The sequence below is a fragment of the Electrophorus electricus genome, chromosome 11 (assembly GCF_013358815.1).
Source record: "Electrophorus electricus isolate fEleEle1 chromosome 11, fEleEle1.pri, whole genome shotgun sequence".
In the NCBI taxonomy this organism is placed as follows: Eukaryota; Metazoa; Chordata; class Actinopteri; order Gymnotiformes; family Gymnotidae; genus Electrophorus; species Electrophorus electricus.
Window position 1 is genome coordinate 7,677,683 of NC_049545.1, and position 17,681 is coordinate 7,695,363.

The window sequence follows — 17,681 nt, forward strand, 5'->3', positions numbered from 1 at the left end:
GCGTTTAAAGCTCTTCCCACACTCTGAGCAGACGTATGGCCTTTCTCCTGTGTGATCACGCTGGTGAACTTTTAAGTCATACTTGTCAAAAAATCTCTTGTCACAGTGGTCACAAGCAAATGCCCTCTCCCCAGCATGTCTGCGTAGGTGAATTTTTAAATAAGCAGGCTTGGCAAACATCATGCCACACTGGTCACAAGAGTATGGCCTCTTTCTCTTGTGCACTTTCAAGTGATCAGTAAGCAGGTCAGATCGTTTGAAATCTTTCCCACAAGTTTCACAGTGAAATGTTTCTCCACCATGCACATGCACATGAATTCTGAATGATGTTCTGCTGTCAATCACCTTCTCATGGCTCTTATATTTCTTGGCATTCTTCTGCTTACCTCTGGTTTTCTTACCCACATTTCCACAAAGCTTTACTTTTGATGAACTTACATTCTTATTCAAAGGTTTATCCAGATATGCATTTGATATTTCTTTCCATTCTATGTCACACTCATCTTCCATTTCAACTGGAGGAATTAGGTCTGCTTGCGAGCATTCGTCACACTTGTCAGTCATGTTGCTGACTAGGGTTAGGTCATGAAGTTGTTTTTTAATTAGTACACCAATCTCAATAGACTCTTAATCTCATTAAGTCTAGGCCGAATAAAAGTCTCTGTCTGGTTTACAACAGATGGTAGGGTTCCTTCTACATCAGACTCCTGTTTAATTCGTACAGGGAAGACCTAATTTTTTTTGGAGTGTCAACATATAGTCTTTTTTCAGCTTTCACGCTTGAACATCCAGGAGTGGTGAGCTGTATGCAACATACTGAGAAACTGCATATTCCTTGTTTCATCTCATAGTCAGAATCCCAAATTACTTTACGTTTTACATTAACTTGGGTTCAGTTTTCAATAACCAGGAAGCTGGTTCGCTAATATATTTAATCTGCACTATTGTTTTCAAAGCCTCACCTCTCGCTTCCTGTCATGTACAAAGAACGCTGAAGGTGATTCCACAGCCAAACTTATTTTGAGCTATTTAAAACCTGTGGCAAAAAGAAAAAAAAAACTTCCATTAAGAATGAGATAAAATGCCTTACGGTAGCTAGTTCGCTAATGTTAAGATAAATAGCTGACAGCTAAAAGGCTGCAAGCTAGCTACAACAAACAAAAGATAACAAAAGAATATCTAATTATTCTGATTTTTAAATTAATTTATTCCGGCTGATGCCAGATAAGACAATAGAACAGAATTTGCGTTCGAATTAAGAACTTGTTGATTCGATGATCTAGAAGCAAAATCCTTCAGAAAAAAAACGATCAACCTGTGTGAAATCTGTTTAACTAAAACGCATCCCATTCTAATAAACAGGATAACTCGTGTTAAGGTAAAAGAATGCTAACGCTACTAGTCTAGATATTTCAGTTAGTAGTTTTGAATGGAAAATGTCCGCCATATAAGTAATCATAGTTGCCTTTAAATACGACAACTTTGAAACACTCAAATCACTCACCAAGAATTTATTCTCCAAGTAGCATTATTTAGTACTTTACAGTAGCTTCCTGTTTATATTTTTGCCGTCGAACCACATAAAAGTTTGATATCGCCATCTACTGTTGTGGAGGCGATTGTCGGTTCACCAATCTCACCTAACTGATTAGCAGACAAGCGCATAAATCCCACTTCGCGAAGTGTAAAAAATACGTCTTAAAATCTAATTGTTTTTTACTAATACGAAGTTCGATTTCGAATTTCCAAGACAGTAGCAACTATATTATATTAGTCAGTAAATTATATTAGTCAGTAAATTATATTAGTCAGTAAATTAATAGTAAACCACTCGATTTCAGATATCGATAAAACACAGAAGCCACTGTGTAGTATCATTTTCATATCAAAAATAATGCACTGTGCAACGTGCTAAATTTACAAAAGCGAATCTTGAATTAGGTGGATTTATAAATCTCATAAAGTGGAAACACATATTACAAAATTAACAATACATGCAAGACCTTATTTTCATTACATCTGATATTTGCAGTACATTTGATTTTTTTTTTGTCTGCAAATTCTGTCTTTTCTTAAAAATAAGCACACAGTCTCCCTTAAAGCTTTGAAGTGATCACTCCTGACAAAGGTGTGTAGTGAGAAATGAGACGGTCTGCTTCTCTCCAACCAGTAATTAAGGCTCCATGAACAGTGGAGAAGAAATATCTGTGTGTGGCTTCTCCAGCAAAGAGCACCTGTAAGGGCTAAGAAGCAAGGAAGAGCTAGATCAGGTTTTAACAAGCACAACAGATTCAGATGATAATTACTTGCTAAAGTGTCTGCAATGAATTGTGGTCAAGGTATATGCTAAAGAAAACAAAGAGTTTTCTGAGTTAAGGAGTTTGCTGAGTTAATATAACAGTCAAGCAATAGCTTGCCTGTATTCACAACACATAATGTGTACACTTCTTACTTGCACTCTACCTTTGGTTGCTGCTGTGAATTTCCCTCAAGGATTAATAAAAGTATGTGAAACATTGGGCACCCAATATTTTTTTACATAGTAAATCCCAGCATCTGTAGATAATTAATTATAGAACTTTTTTTGGCAATTCCTAATGCGTAGTTAGCGTAGTTGCTCCTAAAAAATTGTAAACAAAATCACCAATGTGGCCAATGCAAAAATCTGAAAACGCTGTGTTGCAAAGGCTCATCTTATTTTTAGATAAGCAAATCAAGCCTGACACATGCCACCAATTGCAATTACAGAAATAACTGCCAGCACAATACAATTTCTAAGTTTTATAAATTCTCTGACTCTTCAAACTCTGTGAACCCTGTGTCTGTCTGTACAGCTGGAAAAATTACACACACACACACACACACACACACACACACACACACACACACACACACACACACACACACAGGATTGTTTACAAAACTACTTTCTGGATTCCTTGGGGGCATCACTTCTAATCAATACATGATGTAGCACAACTGTGTTATGTGATGAACATCTATAAATGGAGGAATGCTGCAGTATACCTCAGCATTTGAACCTGCCAATGGAAGAGGCTCTGCAATGGTGTCGATGTCATATCCTGAGCAACCTTTTGCTACATAGGAGTAGGAGCCACAGGTGTAGGGGTCATGGAACCACTGGGACCGTAGAAGCCTCTTTGGGGCAACTGTTTGGATTTCCTGAAAATTATAATAACCATGATCATAACCATACAGGAGGGTGTGAGTTACTTTGTGAACTTGACAGCAAGTCTGGACAAACCACCGTGAAAGTTATTTTCATCAAGATTCAGAATCAACATTCAGGATATTATCAATGGTGTGAATCAGTCAGTATAACACAGGTAAAATTAATGCTTTAACAGTCCAAAGGCCTCTGTGTCTTTTAAAATATTAAAATATTACCTGTAAACCTGCGGATCAGCTGAGTGACAGAGTACAGCACTTCATATTCAGAAAGAGTTTCCATATACTCAGATTCGTGTCCAGCTATCCAGCCACAAAGAATGTGACCAAACCTAGGTTGCCAGAGAGAGTAATAAACCTCACTCATCAGGCATAACATACCCTGCTGAAATGAAATTAGACTGAACCTGCTTACCTCTCTGTGGGCTTTAGAACAGTAAACCCAGTCAGCTTCCTGGTCCAGGCCATCTGCACATCAGAAACGACATCCACAAGATAAGACTCATCCTCCCATAGGAGGAAGATAATCTCACAGTCTTCATCCCAGAAAGGCTGCTCAAACTCTAGGAAGATCTTATTGTTGGTCCCAAAGCCCATTCTCTGGATGGCATGTGATTTGTTTAGTGGCAGATGGGGACTTAGGAGTGTGTGTTGGTGCATCTTCAAGTACCCTTTAAGGTTGAACACACCAGAAAAAACTGTAATGAAACTTTTAATACACTTTAAAAAATTCAGTAAATCAGAAACAATATACATAAAGCAATCATGTGAAGTAAATCTTTAAGCAGATGTAAGGTATGAAGGTGAAAAGTTATGGATGGTATAACCTAAACATACCTAGTGGAATGGTAACAATGACATGATCTGCTTCAAAAGTTTCTCCATTAATACATTCAACCGTAACAGGACATATTCTTCCTTTTGAAATTGGCTGGTTGTGGGTGCTTTTCCAGTGAATACATTTAACTGGTTTGTTGTACAAAACAATGTCCTTAGGAAGCTCATTCATCATATGCTGTATTAAACCTTCATAACCTCTGAAAAAAAAATTCATACATAAAATTGAACTTTGTACTCTCAGCACTGAGTACTATTACATTTTAAACCCTTAAGACACATGTGTCCCTCTAATAGCTCACCTTGGGAAGGTGCAGTCAAGTCCTGGAAGAGACTTGTACATGCCGAAAGCTCCAAGGCCCACATCATTCATAGTGTGTGTACCACTGACAGAGCACTCTATCTTCAGCAATGTGGTCAGCAGAGCCAGTCTCAGCTCCATGGTGCCCTGGTCCACCTTCCACTCCTCACGGGCTACCCGGAGGGTTTCTTTTTTAAGAAACTCTCCCACACTAGGCAATGGTTCTCCACCACTGCTGTAGAACTCCTGACATTTCCCGAGTACCATTGTGTAGAGTTCCATGGCAGGTCCCAACATCTCTGGATCAACCTTCCTGCCTGAGCTGGTGAAACAATTAGGAACAAAAGGTGGATGGCCACCAATATCTACTGACTGATTCTGTTCAGACATGGCCTCCTTGTCGAGTAATTGGTAGTAGCAGGCCAGGCGAAACACTGGATTCTCCTGGGATGGGCCATGGATCCAGTTGGCACCTATTCCACTATATTACTACCTGGCAAAAGAAGGCAATATATTGTGACATGTTACATGTGTTTATGTGTTTATGCATATACATATATATATATATATATATATATATATATATATATATATATATATATATATATAGATATATATATAATAACCAGAGATTGCATCAGAGTAGACTATGAACTAGTCTACTAGCTAGACTATGACTATCAACATGTAGACTGTGTACAGATTATTCCACATGCCGCTTCGTTAAATAATATGGAAAATAACATAACCTGTAACCGTATAACACAATTTCAGTGATTACAAAGTTCATATATAGTTATCACTCTCATCATTATAGAGTTGGCAATCTGTCAAGTTCACATGAAGTTCACACGTTAGCTGTTAAATTGACTCAAAACAAAGAAAAGAATAACCTACAGTGCTGCCAGTAAACCAGACTTTACTACTTTCTAGTAAGGCAACCACCTATGTTTTCTTGAATCTGCTTTTGCTTTTTGTCATCAAACTCTGTGATGGTGTGTAGTCATTTTCATGGAGTTCACAAATAAAAGGGAACAAACAAAAGACGATAATATGTAATGTAATGATAATATATATTCAACAACCTTATACCAGAAGCCTTGTACTCATACAGGTCTACCAAAAAACTATCATTGTATCTGCTTTGGTTACAACAAAATATTTATATAATTTCCATGTTATGAATATTATTTGTGTAGGCTTTACTAACACACCTGTTATGTGCCATCCATTAATCGGCATTTCATAACAATGACATTAAAAGACACGGTGTATAAAACATTGACATTTACAGCAATACACTGTATTACATGATAATTAAATTAATAGCCTAAAGGTTCACAGGAGTATTCAGTTGTTCTGCAGAATTGCCAGTGGAGATCATCTTGACAAATTAAAAATAATGGCTATCTGTGCGTTTTGCAGCCTGAAGCTTTTACTGCAGGATAACCGTACTGCGATTACGTTCAAGGCCAATTTCTGGATTAGACTTACCCAGTCTGCCAGTTTGAACTCTTCCACCGCTTCTAGATGTCGCTTCAATAAACTTGCACATTACGAAAGCCGTGCTTTATTAATTTTTGTGCAGCACCAATCCCTGAAATCCCGCAACCGATAATCAATATTTTTGCATCAAGTCCTGAACGGAGAGCCATGGCCTTTTCGAGGTGTCGTATCCTCGTGAAAAACGTGACGGGTTTTACAACCAATGATAACCACGAGATCGCTGTATAATGCGTTCGCTTTCTCTTCCGGACAGTTGTACTTCGAACCAGAAGTGGTACGTCACTGTAACTGTTAAAATAGACAGAGGACATCAGATGGGAGGGCATGACTGAGTATCGCTATTACACTGAAGTAATCAAAATTTTAGAGGACAGACCGACAGAGTAAATAGTCGCTGATGGTCCGCAGTCATTCCATCCCCACTTCGAGAGAGCTCGGGCACGCAATCTACACTAAAAACGTCTGTTTTCGAGACGGCGTAGACGTTAAAGCTGCTCGTGCCTTTAGTTAGAGATCTAAATATCTAAAATAAATGTGTTCTGCAGTTTACATAAATATATTACAAAGGTATACACACCTGTATATACATCTGTAAAAGTCTATATGTAGAGAGAAAAATCTAAAATATGTTTATACCTTCCTTTGTTAAAAAAAAATTAAAATCATTTTCAGTTAAGTCCACTAACTTATTTGGACCTTTCCAGTTTCTTCCTGATTTAGTAGTTATTTTACCCCATTTGACAGAGAAGCAACCTCAAACTATGCCAAAAGGGGGCAATGTCTACCAACTCTTATGAGATTGTGCCAGCATCCTTTTCTGAGCCAATTTCACGTCTGTATACATGGGGCATAAGTAGGCTCAACATACTACTTATGCTGTATCATACAGGATTGCTATATTCTACACATATTCTACACTAATTATTAATACAATTCTTGCATATATGTCAACAAGGTTGTGGTTGCCATATACAGATTCCTTTTGGTACTATGAGAAAATAAACGTAATGTTCTTCCACCATAAACTTGGAAGAGTCTTCTCAGAGGTCAGTTTATTCTTCAGTTACTTTAGGCATATATAAAACATTATCCCTAAAATAATCCCAATATAATTTAAATGAACTAGGAAACCAAATCATTTGCAATGTTGAATAGATCAGGTTATATTGTAGATGGATTTCAGCCAAAATAAAATTTCCCTTAAGTGTTTTCTCTTAGTATGTGACCTAAGGGTAAAATGCTTTGTCAGACATGATATTGATTAAATGGACTGGCTCATATACTAGTATAATTGGCATTCATATACCAAAATATGGACTGAGCTGCAAGCACATGCTCTATCCGCAATACCTGTGGCTGCTTTCTATGGGAAAAACAAATCCAGCTTGAGATATGATGCTTGTTCTCAGGTTCCCATTGTGCAGCAGTATTATTCAGGCCAGCAGGCCCTGACTCCCTGTCTTATTCTTAACACAGTAGGCCCCAGAATGGGCCGTGGGAAACCACTTCACTCCACAGCTCACTCACAACAATGCAAATCCCCAGCACCCATTGTGATTTTGCAGGAAACAGAAAGTTATTTTCTTTTTCCTCAAGCAAAACAACTCACCATGATATGAGAATGACATGAATCATCTCAGAAAAGAACATTCATCTATAAGTATACCCACACCTCAAACAGACTGCTTAATATTTAAATGTAAGAGCTGATATTCAAATTGTTTGTAGGACTGCTGTTGAAATATCATTTTCCGAATCTGAGCACTGTAAAGGATTCGCTGAGGTCACTGAACTTCCACTGAACATCTTTACAAAAGTTTTTCTATTGCTGAGTAACACATGGGGAATGCAAAAATAATTCATCTATGGCCTATATATGTAAGTTTTATTTTACATTCTTAATTGTTTTACATCCTCAGCTAACAATAAGGGTGCATTAAACATCATGTTCTGTACATACAATAAATACATCAGCCAAAAGCTACAATGAGGTAGACCTCATTGTAAAAGTACAGTAATTAAAGTACAGTAATTAAAGTACAGTAATTAAAATAGAACATACATTACTAAATACAGAAAACTATATATTATTTAAAACAATAAAGATCAACTCTTTACAGCTCTGCACAGTGGTACTTTGTTTGGTATATGTACGCGTATACATGCAGGAATACTTTTGTTAAGAGACTATTTTCACTGCTAAAAATATATAAAAAGATATGCCCTTTAAGAAGCCATGACTTGTTATAATAGGATTTAAAATAAATATGATATGTATATTGTTCAGTGTACAAACTGGTGTTTTATTTTCTGAGGTGGTCAGTGTTTATCCTACATGAAAATAATGAAGTTGATATATCAATTATGAAAAAAAAACCCCAACAAACTGATGTCATTTCAATAATATATATATATATATATATATATATATATATATATATATATATATAAATTCAAGTACTAAAAACATTCTCTCTGTGTTCACTTAGGAGCATTGCCCTTAGTTTGCAGAAATATGTTAAATCAACAGTGAAAGGTTTAAATGCCTCATTCAACAGCTTGACACTAGCAAATTTGGCATTGTATATAACTTCTGAATATTTCAGACATCATTTCGTTATAAACATGTTAATATAAAAGCTATTGCATTTACATCCTCAGGCAAAAATGTTTTAAATCTTCTAACACTCAGTCTGTACTCTCTGAAAGTTCCTCCAGTTGCTGCAGTATCACTGATCTCAGTACAGTATATCTTTAAAAGAGAAGTGAAATAGATCTTGAGTTACTAAAACAAATGCCGCTTTAATTTCAATGCTCTCTATAAAATAACTTAATCATGTCATTTTAACTGTTTATTGTACCATAGTGCTAGGACAAATGCAAATATTTAAGGTTTACTCTAGGATAAAACTGTAACAGGAACAATAGCATTGGTGTAGGATTACATACTTTCTTGTTAGTTTTAAGATTTCTCTTTCTTCTTCCTCCTTCAATCTTTTGACAAAGCTATCCAAAACAGACATTTCAAACTTGATGTACTGTGCAACCTGAAAGAAAACCACACTGAAATCACTGTCTGATTAATACAGTTACTGATTATATTTAGAAAAATAGCACTCCTTTGTATTCTGATATAACTTTATATTTGTCAAGGTGATAGACTCTAAAGTAAGACTTGACATTTTGAGTTTGGACATAAGATTCACTGGATCTTTACTGTAAATAATTGTGAGCACTGGACTGTGAACCTGTCAGCAATACTATTTTTTCCTTCCACAGACAGAAGCAGACTCACATCGTATGTAACCTCTTCACCTAGATCCCTTTCCAAAATGAAAATCTTTGCAATTTTTTCACATGGGCCATGCAGCACACGTGACACCAAGGGATATTCAGTGTCTTTAAACTTTGTCCTCTCTGAGGAAAAAAAAAAGTATTTGTTAATGCACACATCAACTTGGAAGTAATTAAAATAAGAGTCAAAAAGACATGAAAGCACAAAAAAGGTAACCTCCTGACTCATGGACGACATAGAGGGCAAATTCATCTGTTTTATTTTCAACCTGTAGAAATATAATACAGATGTTAGCTGTAGGAAGTGACAGAGGTCATGTTAGTTATGCACAGCATGACTATAATATTGATTACCAGAAACTTATTTAGTAGCAGACTGACGACTTGCTTTGCTGTCATTTGCTATTCACCCGAACATTAGTCACTGACCCATACGCTGGGTGAAGACCGATGTCTGAAAAAAGAAAACTCTTAAAAAAAATTACTACATCTATTATAGGGACCATAAAACTAATTATCTAGTCATCAGATTTCTCTCACACATAAATTAATTTCACCAAGTACTAAACATTTTATTTTTTTATACAGTTCATTAAAGTTTATATAGTTTATTACGCAGTCCAAATTTTCTGTCTTGGAGCTCAAAAGTGACAAAGTGAACAGATCACATGACAAGAAAAAAAACCAACCCATTTCCCTTGGATTTGTGTATATTAATACTCTCAAGGTCAACATACCCATCACCATCCACCCCAAGACAAAGTAATTAAACAAGCGGCTTCCTTTCCAGTTTATCCCCATCTGCAGAAAGACCTTTTTTGACCATGCTGACCCATAACCTCAAGGACGGCTGATGAGAAGAGCAGGTGACAGGCCCATTACAGAGCACTGCACTGTCCAGGGAACGCCTGCACAGGAAAGCACTGCTTCTCAACACCTGCATCCATCTTATAGCATTCCAACCCACAGGGCACTCGCACAACACATACTTCCCCTTGTACATGCTGCTATGGCCATTAGGAAGAGCTCTAGGACCTTTTGCCAGCCACAGGGAATAACTGCGCTCCATGAATCTCAGCTATGGATGAGGATGTCCCAGAGATCTAGAAGTGCCAGCACCTCAAGGACTGCACCTATGCGTCTGTGCTCTGGGTTGATTCTTTGTTGAAATGTGGTAACATTTACTTGGATGTATATTTTATGATATGAAAGTCAGCAAGTAAGTACTCCTCAAGCTATCATTAGATCACCTTGTGGTTGTAAAAATGACCGTTGATGGAGAAACGATGTCTTCTTTCCTGTTGTAAGTCTCCGGAGCTATGTGTTTTGGACCTTCTCTGCATGGTTATGATGCTGGTATCACTTCTTGTTCTCAGTAGCAGAGGGGTTTCCTCTTCAGTACCAAGGCCATCCACACCTGGTGCAGGCAGGCCCACAGGGTTGGACATATAACCAGCATTAGGTTAAACTGGACAAGTCAGAGCACTTTTCTTATATTTCCATAGGCCACCTCTCATCACACCACACGTATAATTTTCACTCCAAATCTTATAGCCATTGTTTTTGTTAAAAGTCACCAGCACAAGTAGAACACTGTTGTGCTATTTTTATCCTGATAAGATCTAATGTTCCAGGATAATGCAAACAATACATGAGGCATAAACATTGTTCTGCAAGAGCAGTTGTTAGGGTGTGTACACTGTGGAAATATTTTCAAGGGAGAAAAAAAGACTAGACGACAACAATTATGGTTAAAAGCAGTCAGTGCACTTAAAAACTGCTTATGAGACAGTACACTACATCATACATCACAAACAGGGCAAATAAAGGAACAGCATGTGGCAGTTTCTTCTCTAATCCTTATAATTTAGAATTAGATTATCCATAATTCCTATAGCAAATACAAAAGTTGAGAGTTTTCCAGCAGCCCGTTTAAGTAGAACAGCATAAATCTCTTTATTGGCATAAATATCATTATTGGTTATATACAGAGAGTGCAACAGCAATACAATACTTCAGAACTTACTGGTTAGTTGTGGTACAGTGGCTTTGCTGTTATTGGGCTCATAATGGAGAACTCACTTGGGTTCTGGCTGGTTGACATTCCTGTTGACATGTGCACAGTATACATTATGTATGATTTCTCAGCAAATAAATCAACAAATTAAGCTCTGACTATAAATGTATCATGTTTTGCCATGGAATAACCCACAAGACTGACATTTGATTTTCCAATATTATTTTTGAGCATGCATGTACACACAAAATCGAAGTAAACTTAAAAAAAGAAGATGAGAGAATCTATGTATGTTACACATTGCACTGAAGCCTAGGCCCAAAGCACTCTAAAACAAGATCACAGGACACTTGAACTTGTGCTTCATAGAAGATTAACATTGTCATGATTGAAAAGGAAGCAGCATATGAAGTGTTGAAGGGAGGTGGCTCAACAGTCCTTTCCTCTCTTAGTGAGAGAAAGAGCACATCAAGCTCAACACAACACTCAGTAATCAGATGCTGGGAAAAGCATCCCCTCTCATCACTCCAACAAAGAAGTAGTCTATTTTGAGGCATCAACACATTGGAAAACTATGCTAACTAAATTTATGTTTTTTAACAGAACATGTGCACCTCTGTACATTTGCATTCACAGACCATGGCGAGTGTCCTCTGAACACACTGGATAAGAACAGTTTAAAATATTACTTATAATTACTCTATAACAATAAATGTGTATTATATAATACATTTATCATATCAGAAATGATGTGTTATATGTAAATTGAGGTAAGGGACTAAATGAAAGTGCACTACTATACCTTTCTAATTCCCTCTTGCTAATCAAATTCTAATTTGATTTTTTTCTCATAACATGAAAAGCTATTGGGAAAAGCCTTTAATGCATAATATTATATAAAAAAAAAAAACACGAAAAAAAACCCCACAATAGCCTATAGAAGTCCCACCTCTAATAAAATCCTGGCATGTGTATTAAGATGACTCATAGTGAGAAATGTAAAAGTTGGAGAAGACTTTCATGAGGGCCAAAGATGGAACTAGGTACTGCTCAGTCCCACCCACCTACTGGAGTGCATGCTCTCTGACCCCCACATTCCCGCACATACAAAGTGGAAGCGCTCATTGTCATCCTGCATCTGCAGCCTGATTGGCCTCCTTAGGCCCCAGGAGATGTTGAGTAAACCCTCCACGATCAGCTCTCCCTCTTCCTGCAGCCAAGAAATAATAATAATAATCATCAATTCCTTCATCCTGTTGGTGCACGTCTACCGCAGCCTTGTGTAAAGTCTACGTGCTGGAAAGCAGTCTAGAGCCGCACGTGTTCTGCTGCAAGACACTGGAGCAATAAAAGTCCACACTAGGTACATCCGCTCAAACTACCTCAAGTCACATCTCAGAGTATGATCTCAAGCCATGACGTGGCTTCCCCTGTGCTGCACAGGGTCACGTAGACAGTCTTTTGTTAATGTGATACGTTTAAGGCAAGCTATGAATACTGCATATTGTGAATTCATATAAAAAGCATTCCTGATAGTATGCCTGATTTTCCAACCTAAATCCTTATAAGATGTACAGTAACACTAACATTTTACAAAATCTCTTGTACAAATTCAAAAATCATTAGTTGGAATCTGTTATAATTTTTTGTAATAATTTATAATATACTGGTCACCTCCAAAGCTTATAGTGGCAGCCTTGCATCTTGACAAAGCTTTCAGGTTTCCACTTGGTCTGTTTTTGAGGGTCTTATCAAGCTCTGTGCAATAAAAAGTCCAGTATCATATGGAACAGGCTGATGAGCGAAGTCTGATGTAGCAGAGGAAGGCTTGAACAGAGTAAAACATGGCAGATGTGCCTAAGTCTAATCCTATCAGAACCCAAGTCAACTGGTCTGATAAGACTCTTCCGTTCCCATGCACAGCTCCATCTGAAGGCTGTACTTCACGTGGCCTGAACTGTAACACACTGACCTGGACAGATTAAGCCTCAAAAATACCCTCAAACAGATCAGAAACAAAACTCTTGAGTCCATACACTAAAGACAACGGCTAACCTTTAAAATTTCCAGGTTAATTATTTTTAACTTTTACCTTCCAATAAGGTGAGAATGTTTCTTGTGGTTATGAAGTAAAAGCACACAGCTTTCATTTTATTTATATAGGACTTTTCACATGTTATTAAAAAGCAACTAGAGTTCTTCGCTATAACCCTGCTAATAACTATGGTTCCATTCTGTTCTAGGATATAACATTTATCTGCATAAATATACTAATGCACAATATCAAATTCCTCTTTAACCAAACTATCTATAGGTCTATACAAAGACCCCAGACTCTTACCCTGAAAATTCAGTTAGAAAAACAAAAGTTATGTCAGCAAATGACACAAGAATGGGTTCCAAACCTTAAGATTTTCTTTCACCAGAGTGAAAGTGACTGAGGAGCTAAGACCCTCCAAAACCTTCCCCAATTACTCCCTTGTGGACATGTGGGCATGAGTGAAGCAGCTGACCTGGCTCAGTTAGGTGGAGGGACGAGGGCTCCCAGGGCCTCATTGTTTCTGAAATATAAACACTCACAACAGCTGCAGCAGTTGACTGTGGGTCTACCCCACCAAAGCTTCCGCCACCCTTTCATCCCAGCACGCACACACGCACGCACGCACGCACACACAGACACACTTCCTACAGAGAGTGCAAGGTCAGCGTACAGCTAAATTTAGTGCCATGAGCCTTGTCTTATGGGCTGCAGTGGTATAAAAGGCTGCGTCTGTGTACTGTAGAGCAGATCAACCCCGACTCACAGAGTCAGAGTAAGCTGTGCTCCCAGGACTGAACATACATCAGCTTCAGGACTAAATACGTATCAGCTCCCAGACTAAACACGCAACAGCTCCCAGACAGAGAATCGCATCAGGACTGCCTCACCTCTCACACCAATCAGACCTTCACTGCAGGTGAGTTCCTTATTTAATCTGGAGAATTTATGAAGGCCAGAAAGCTAAAATGGAAACTGGAAGCTCAGGATAAGCTACTTTTACTGTTTCGTGTTTGTTTTGTAATAATGCAAAGGGGAGAGAATGCACAGACAGCAAATTAAAACTCATTCAATCTCTCTCCAGCATGAAGCCCAGAAGATTACTCATGTTTGTGGCTCCTTTGCCCACAATAACAGAGACACATGAGGATGTCCCTCCAATGGGATGCCAGGGAAACCTTGTCACAGGTCTTTGGAGGAATATGTCAATTCCATCAAGGAGCTGGCCCAGCCTGTTAGTGGCCCTGTGAGGGTGGCACGAACTGTGAGGCCTCACTTCTTCTCCAAGCCTGTGGGCAAGCACTTGGGCACCAGCTCTCCCCGGTGCTTACCAGGGCTCCGCGACCCCCCCCGCACTGCCCCGCTGGGCCTTGGATGAACTGGCCCTCAGCTTCAGCAGCCAAAAGGAATGGGGTAGCAGAGACCCATTGGACTGGCTTTTTGCACAGACCACAGTTCCCCATAGCTCGGGACGGGCAGCACAGGACTGATAGTGCAGCTTTGAGGTTACTCTAAGGAGCAGCAGTCACAGCAATGCAACCAGGGGTCACATTGAGGAGTCCAATCAAAGGACAATGCTGTAATAATAATGTCTTAATTTATTTTGTGTCACTGGGACTTTTGGTCCCCGTGTGTTTGTGTTTTACACTCTGAACTGATTTTTACTTTAGTGATTTAAAATAAATTGGATTTTGAAAACTTGGTGCTTGCATTCATGAGTCTTGCAAGAAATAATATAAACTGAAAGCTGTAAGCAATTGTGTGAAATGGTACACTGTGTGCACAAATATTAGGCAAGAGAGTATTTTGACCATATAATTTTTATGCATATTTTCCAACTCCAAGCTGTATAAATCCGAATGCTTATTGGATTTAAGTGTGATTTGAGGCGAACCAGGATACCGAGATGAGCTGGGACATGATAAACATTTATTAACAACAACACCCAAAACAAAACAAAACACAAGAAGAAAAAACACTGCAATATGAAACAAAGCAAGCAAACAACAGGCTCAAATGAGGACTACTGAAGCACAGCACACATGGGTCAAACACCAACAAAGACTATTGACAACACAGAACCTTAAATAAATAAATTAACAATGGAAAAACCAGGAACAGGTGTGACGCACAAGAGGGTTCCACAAAACACACACACACACACACACACACACACACACACACCACACACACACACACACATCACACACACACACACCACACACACACACACACACACACACACACACACCAGGGACAAGTCTAGGAAGAGGGGCCATGCTGTGACATTAAGCATATCAGGTGATGTGTATTTGTGTAATGAGGGAGAGTGTGGCCTAAGGAGATCAACACCCCTATATCAAGGTATGCATAATTATTAGGCAGCTTCTTTTCTCTCAGGCAAAATGTGCCAATTTTTTTTAACTAACTCTGAAAAGTCAAAAATTGTAAAATGTTCATCAGAGGGATGCAGCACTCTAATAATTGCTAAGATACTAAGGTGTGATCACAGACCCATCAAATGTTTGTTGCAAATAGTCAACAGGGTCGCACGAAACGTGTAGAGAATAAAAAATGCAAATTAACTGCCAAAGATTTGAGAAGAATCAAACATGAAAAGACAAGGAAACCCACTATCCTCCAGTGCTGTCATATTCCAGAACTGCAACCTACTGGAGTGCCTAGAAGTACCAGGTGTTCAGTACTCAGTGGACCATGGCCAAGGTAAGGCAGCTGAAACTCGACCACAACGGAACAAGACATAAGGTGAAGACAAGACAAGACAAACAAGACACATAAGGTCAAGACTGGGCCAGAAATATCTGAAGACGATTTTTCAAAGGTTTTATGGACTGATGAGACGAGAGTCTCATGACGGACCAAGATGGATGAGCACGTGGCTGGATCAGTAGCAGGCAAAGAGCTCCACTTTGACTCAGAGGCCAGTAACGTCCAGGTTGGGTACGGCTGTGGGCTAGTATTATTAAAGATGAGCTAGTTAAACCTTTTTGGGTTGAAGATGGGCTCAAATCAACTCCCAAACCTACTGCCGGTTTCTAAAAGACACTTTCTTCAAGCATTGGTACAGAAATACCATCAAATACCATCTGCATCTTCAAGAAGACCAAGATTTTTATGAAGGACAATGCTCCATTGCATGCATCGAATTAACCCCACTGTGTGGCTAGCCAATAAAGGCTTTTGATGAAAGAATAATGACATGGTCCCCATCCTCACCTGACCTAAACCCAATTGAGAACTTGTGGGCCTTTCTTAAACATGGGATTTACGGTGAAGGAAAACAGTACGGCTCTCTAAACAGTGTCTGGGAGGGCTTGGTTGAGGCTGCACAAAAAGCGGATCATTAACAGAATTAAGAAACTGACAGACTCCACGAATGGAAGGCTTATGACTGTTACTGGAAAGAAGGGAGGTTATATATTTTTTTCATGTCAAATTTTTATTGTAAATTTTGAGTTGTTTATTATTCTCACTTTAACAGGTGAAAATAAACAAGTGAGATGGGGAAAATGTATTTTCCATTTAGTTGCATAATTCTGCACACTAAATGTTGCCATAGATTTTCAACTAAGAAAGCCAAAAACCTCACTTTTTACTTTTCTTAAATATTCAGGTTTGAAGTGAATTAACATTTGGATTGACTGAGAGCACTGTAGTTGTTCAATGATAAAATAAATCCTCAAAAATACAACTTGCCTAATAATTGTACGTGTACGCACAGTGTATTTTTTGATATATAAAGCCAGATGAAAAGATTGAAATGGCTCAGGTTAATAAATAACACAGACTAGACTGTAACAGTAATAGAAATAATTTTATTACTGCTATATTATTTTGTTATTGCTATGACTTCACAAGCAGTTAACTATTAAATTGTAAAACTACAATAATAATAGGGATACCAGTAGTGAGGGCCAATACAGCTGTAATTATAAATTACAGTATTTTGAAATAGAATTCTGTCCTTAACTACTTAAATTACTATACATATTTTCAGAACATTTGAACACTGTTTACTTTTACATTAGACAATGTGTGTGTGTAGTGTCAAGATTATTATTGACATAACACTAAGTAACACAGAACATGCTGTAAATAATGAACTGTAAATTCACTACCATGTTTAAACACTGCTCCAAGATCTCAATTCTTTGAAAACCTTAGAATTATGGGAAATTTGAGTAAACAACTAAGAAAGTTTCCTTTACATCCTCCCACCAAGCCCTCACTCCCTCGCTACCTCACTCACTCAGACAACTCTATCAGGAAATGATACCTAGCCAAGCCAAAGGCCTATATTTGAGTTCATACCTGACATTGCAGAAGAGCTAGACACATTGAAGAAGGAAAAATCAGTTATGCCTAACATTACAAAGCATTTTAATATATCATATCTAATATGTATATTAGATTCTTACCGATCACATCTAAGGATGCTCAATATGGAACAAATACCATATTGTTATTCTTTACATATT

The 17,681-nt window shown here is 38.1% G+C and overlaps 2 protein-coding genes and 1 non-coding gene across 3 annotated transcripts; 1 reads left to right on the forward strand and 2 right to left on the reverse strand.

The window, feature by feature from the left end:
• Nucleotides 1-1,186: 1,186 nt before the first annotated feature.
• Nucleotides 1,187-6,112, reverse strand: si:dkey-275b16.2 (peroxisomal N(1)-acetyl-spermine/spermidine oxidase). Its single transcript, XM_035531667.1, is given in 8 exon segments — nt 1,187-2,243; nt 3,028-3,178; nt 3,405-3,521; nt 3,605-3,860; nt 4,027-4,226; nt 4,329-4,800; nt 5,801-5,870; nt 5,872-6,112. Coding segments are annotated over 8 exon segments (1,524 nt in total). The 5' UTR covers nt 5,983-6,112; the 3' UTR covers nt 1,187-2,096.
• A 2,200-nt stretch (nt 6,113-8,312) lies between these two features.
• Nucleotides 8,313-9,543, reverse strand: rassf4a (Ras association domain family member 4a). The gene is made up of 5 exons (XM_035531665.1): nt 9,482-9,543; nt 9,345-9,396; nt 9,129-9,250; nt 8,783-8,880; nt 8,313-8,585 (listed from the first exon to the last, which is right to left on the reverse strand). The coding sequence occupies exons 1-5, from the start codon at nt 9,524-9,526 to the stop codon at nt 8,522-8,524; spliced, it is 381 nt and encodes a 126-aa protein (XP_035387558.1). The 5' UTR covers nt 9,527-9,543; the 3' UTR covers nt 8,313-8,521.
• Nucleotides 9,544-13,914: 4,371 nt separating this feature from the next.
• On the forward strand, nt 13,915-14,884 carry si:ch73-6k14.2. Its single transcript, XR_004776667.1, has 2 exons — nt 13,915-14,101; nt 14,267-14,884. It is a non-coding gene; the product is annotated as a DEPP1 autophagy regulator (transcript).
• Nucleotides 14,885-17,681: the final 2,797 nt, after the last annotated feature.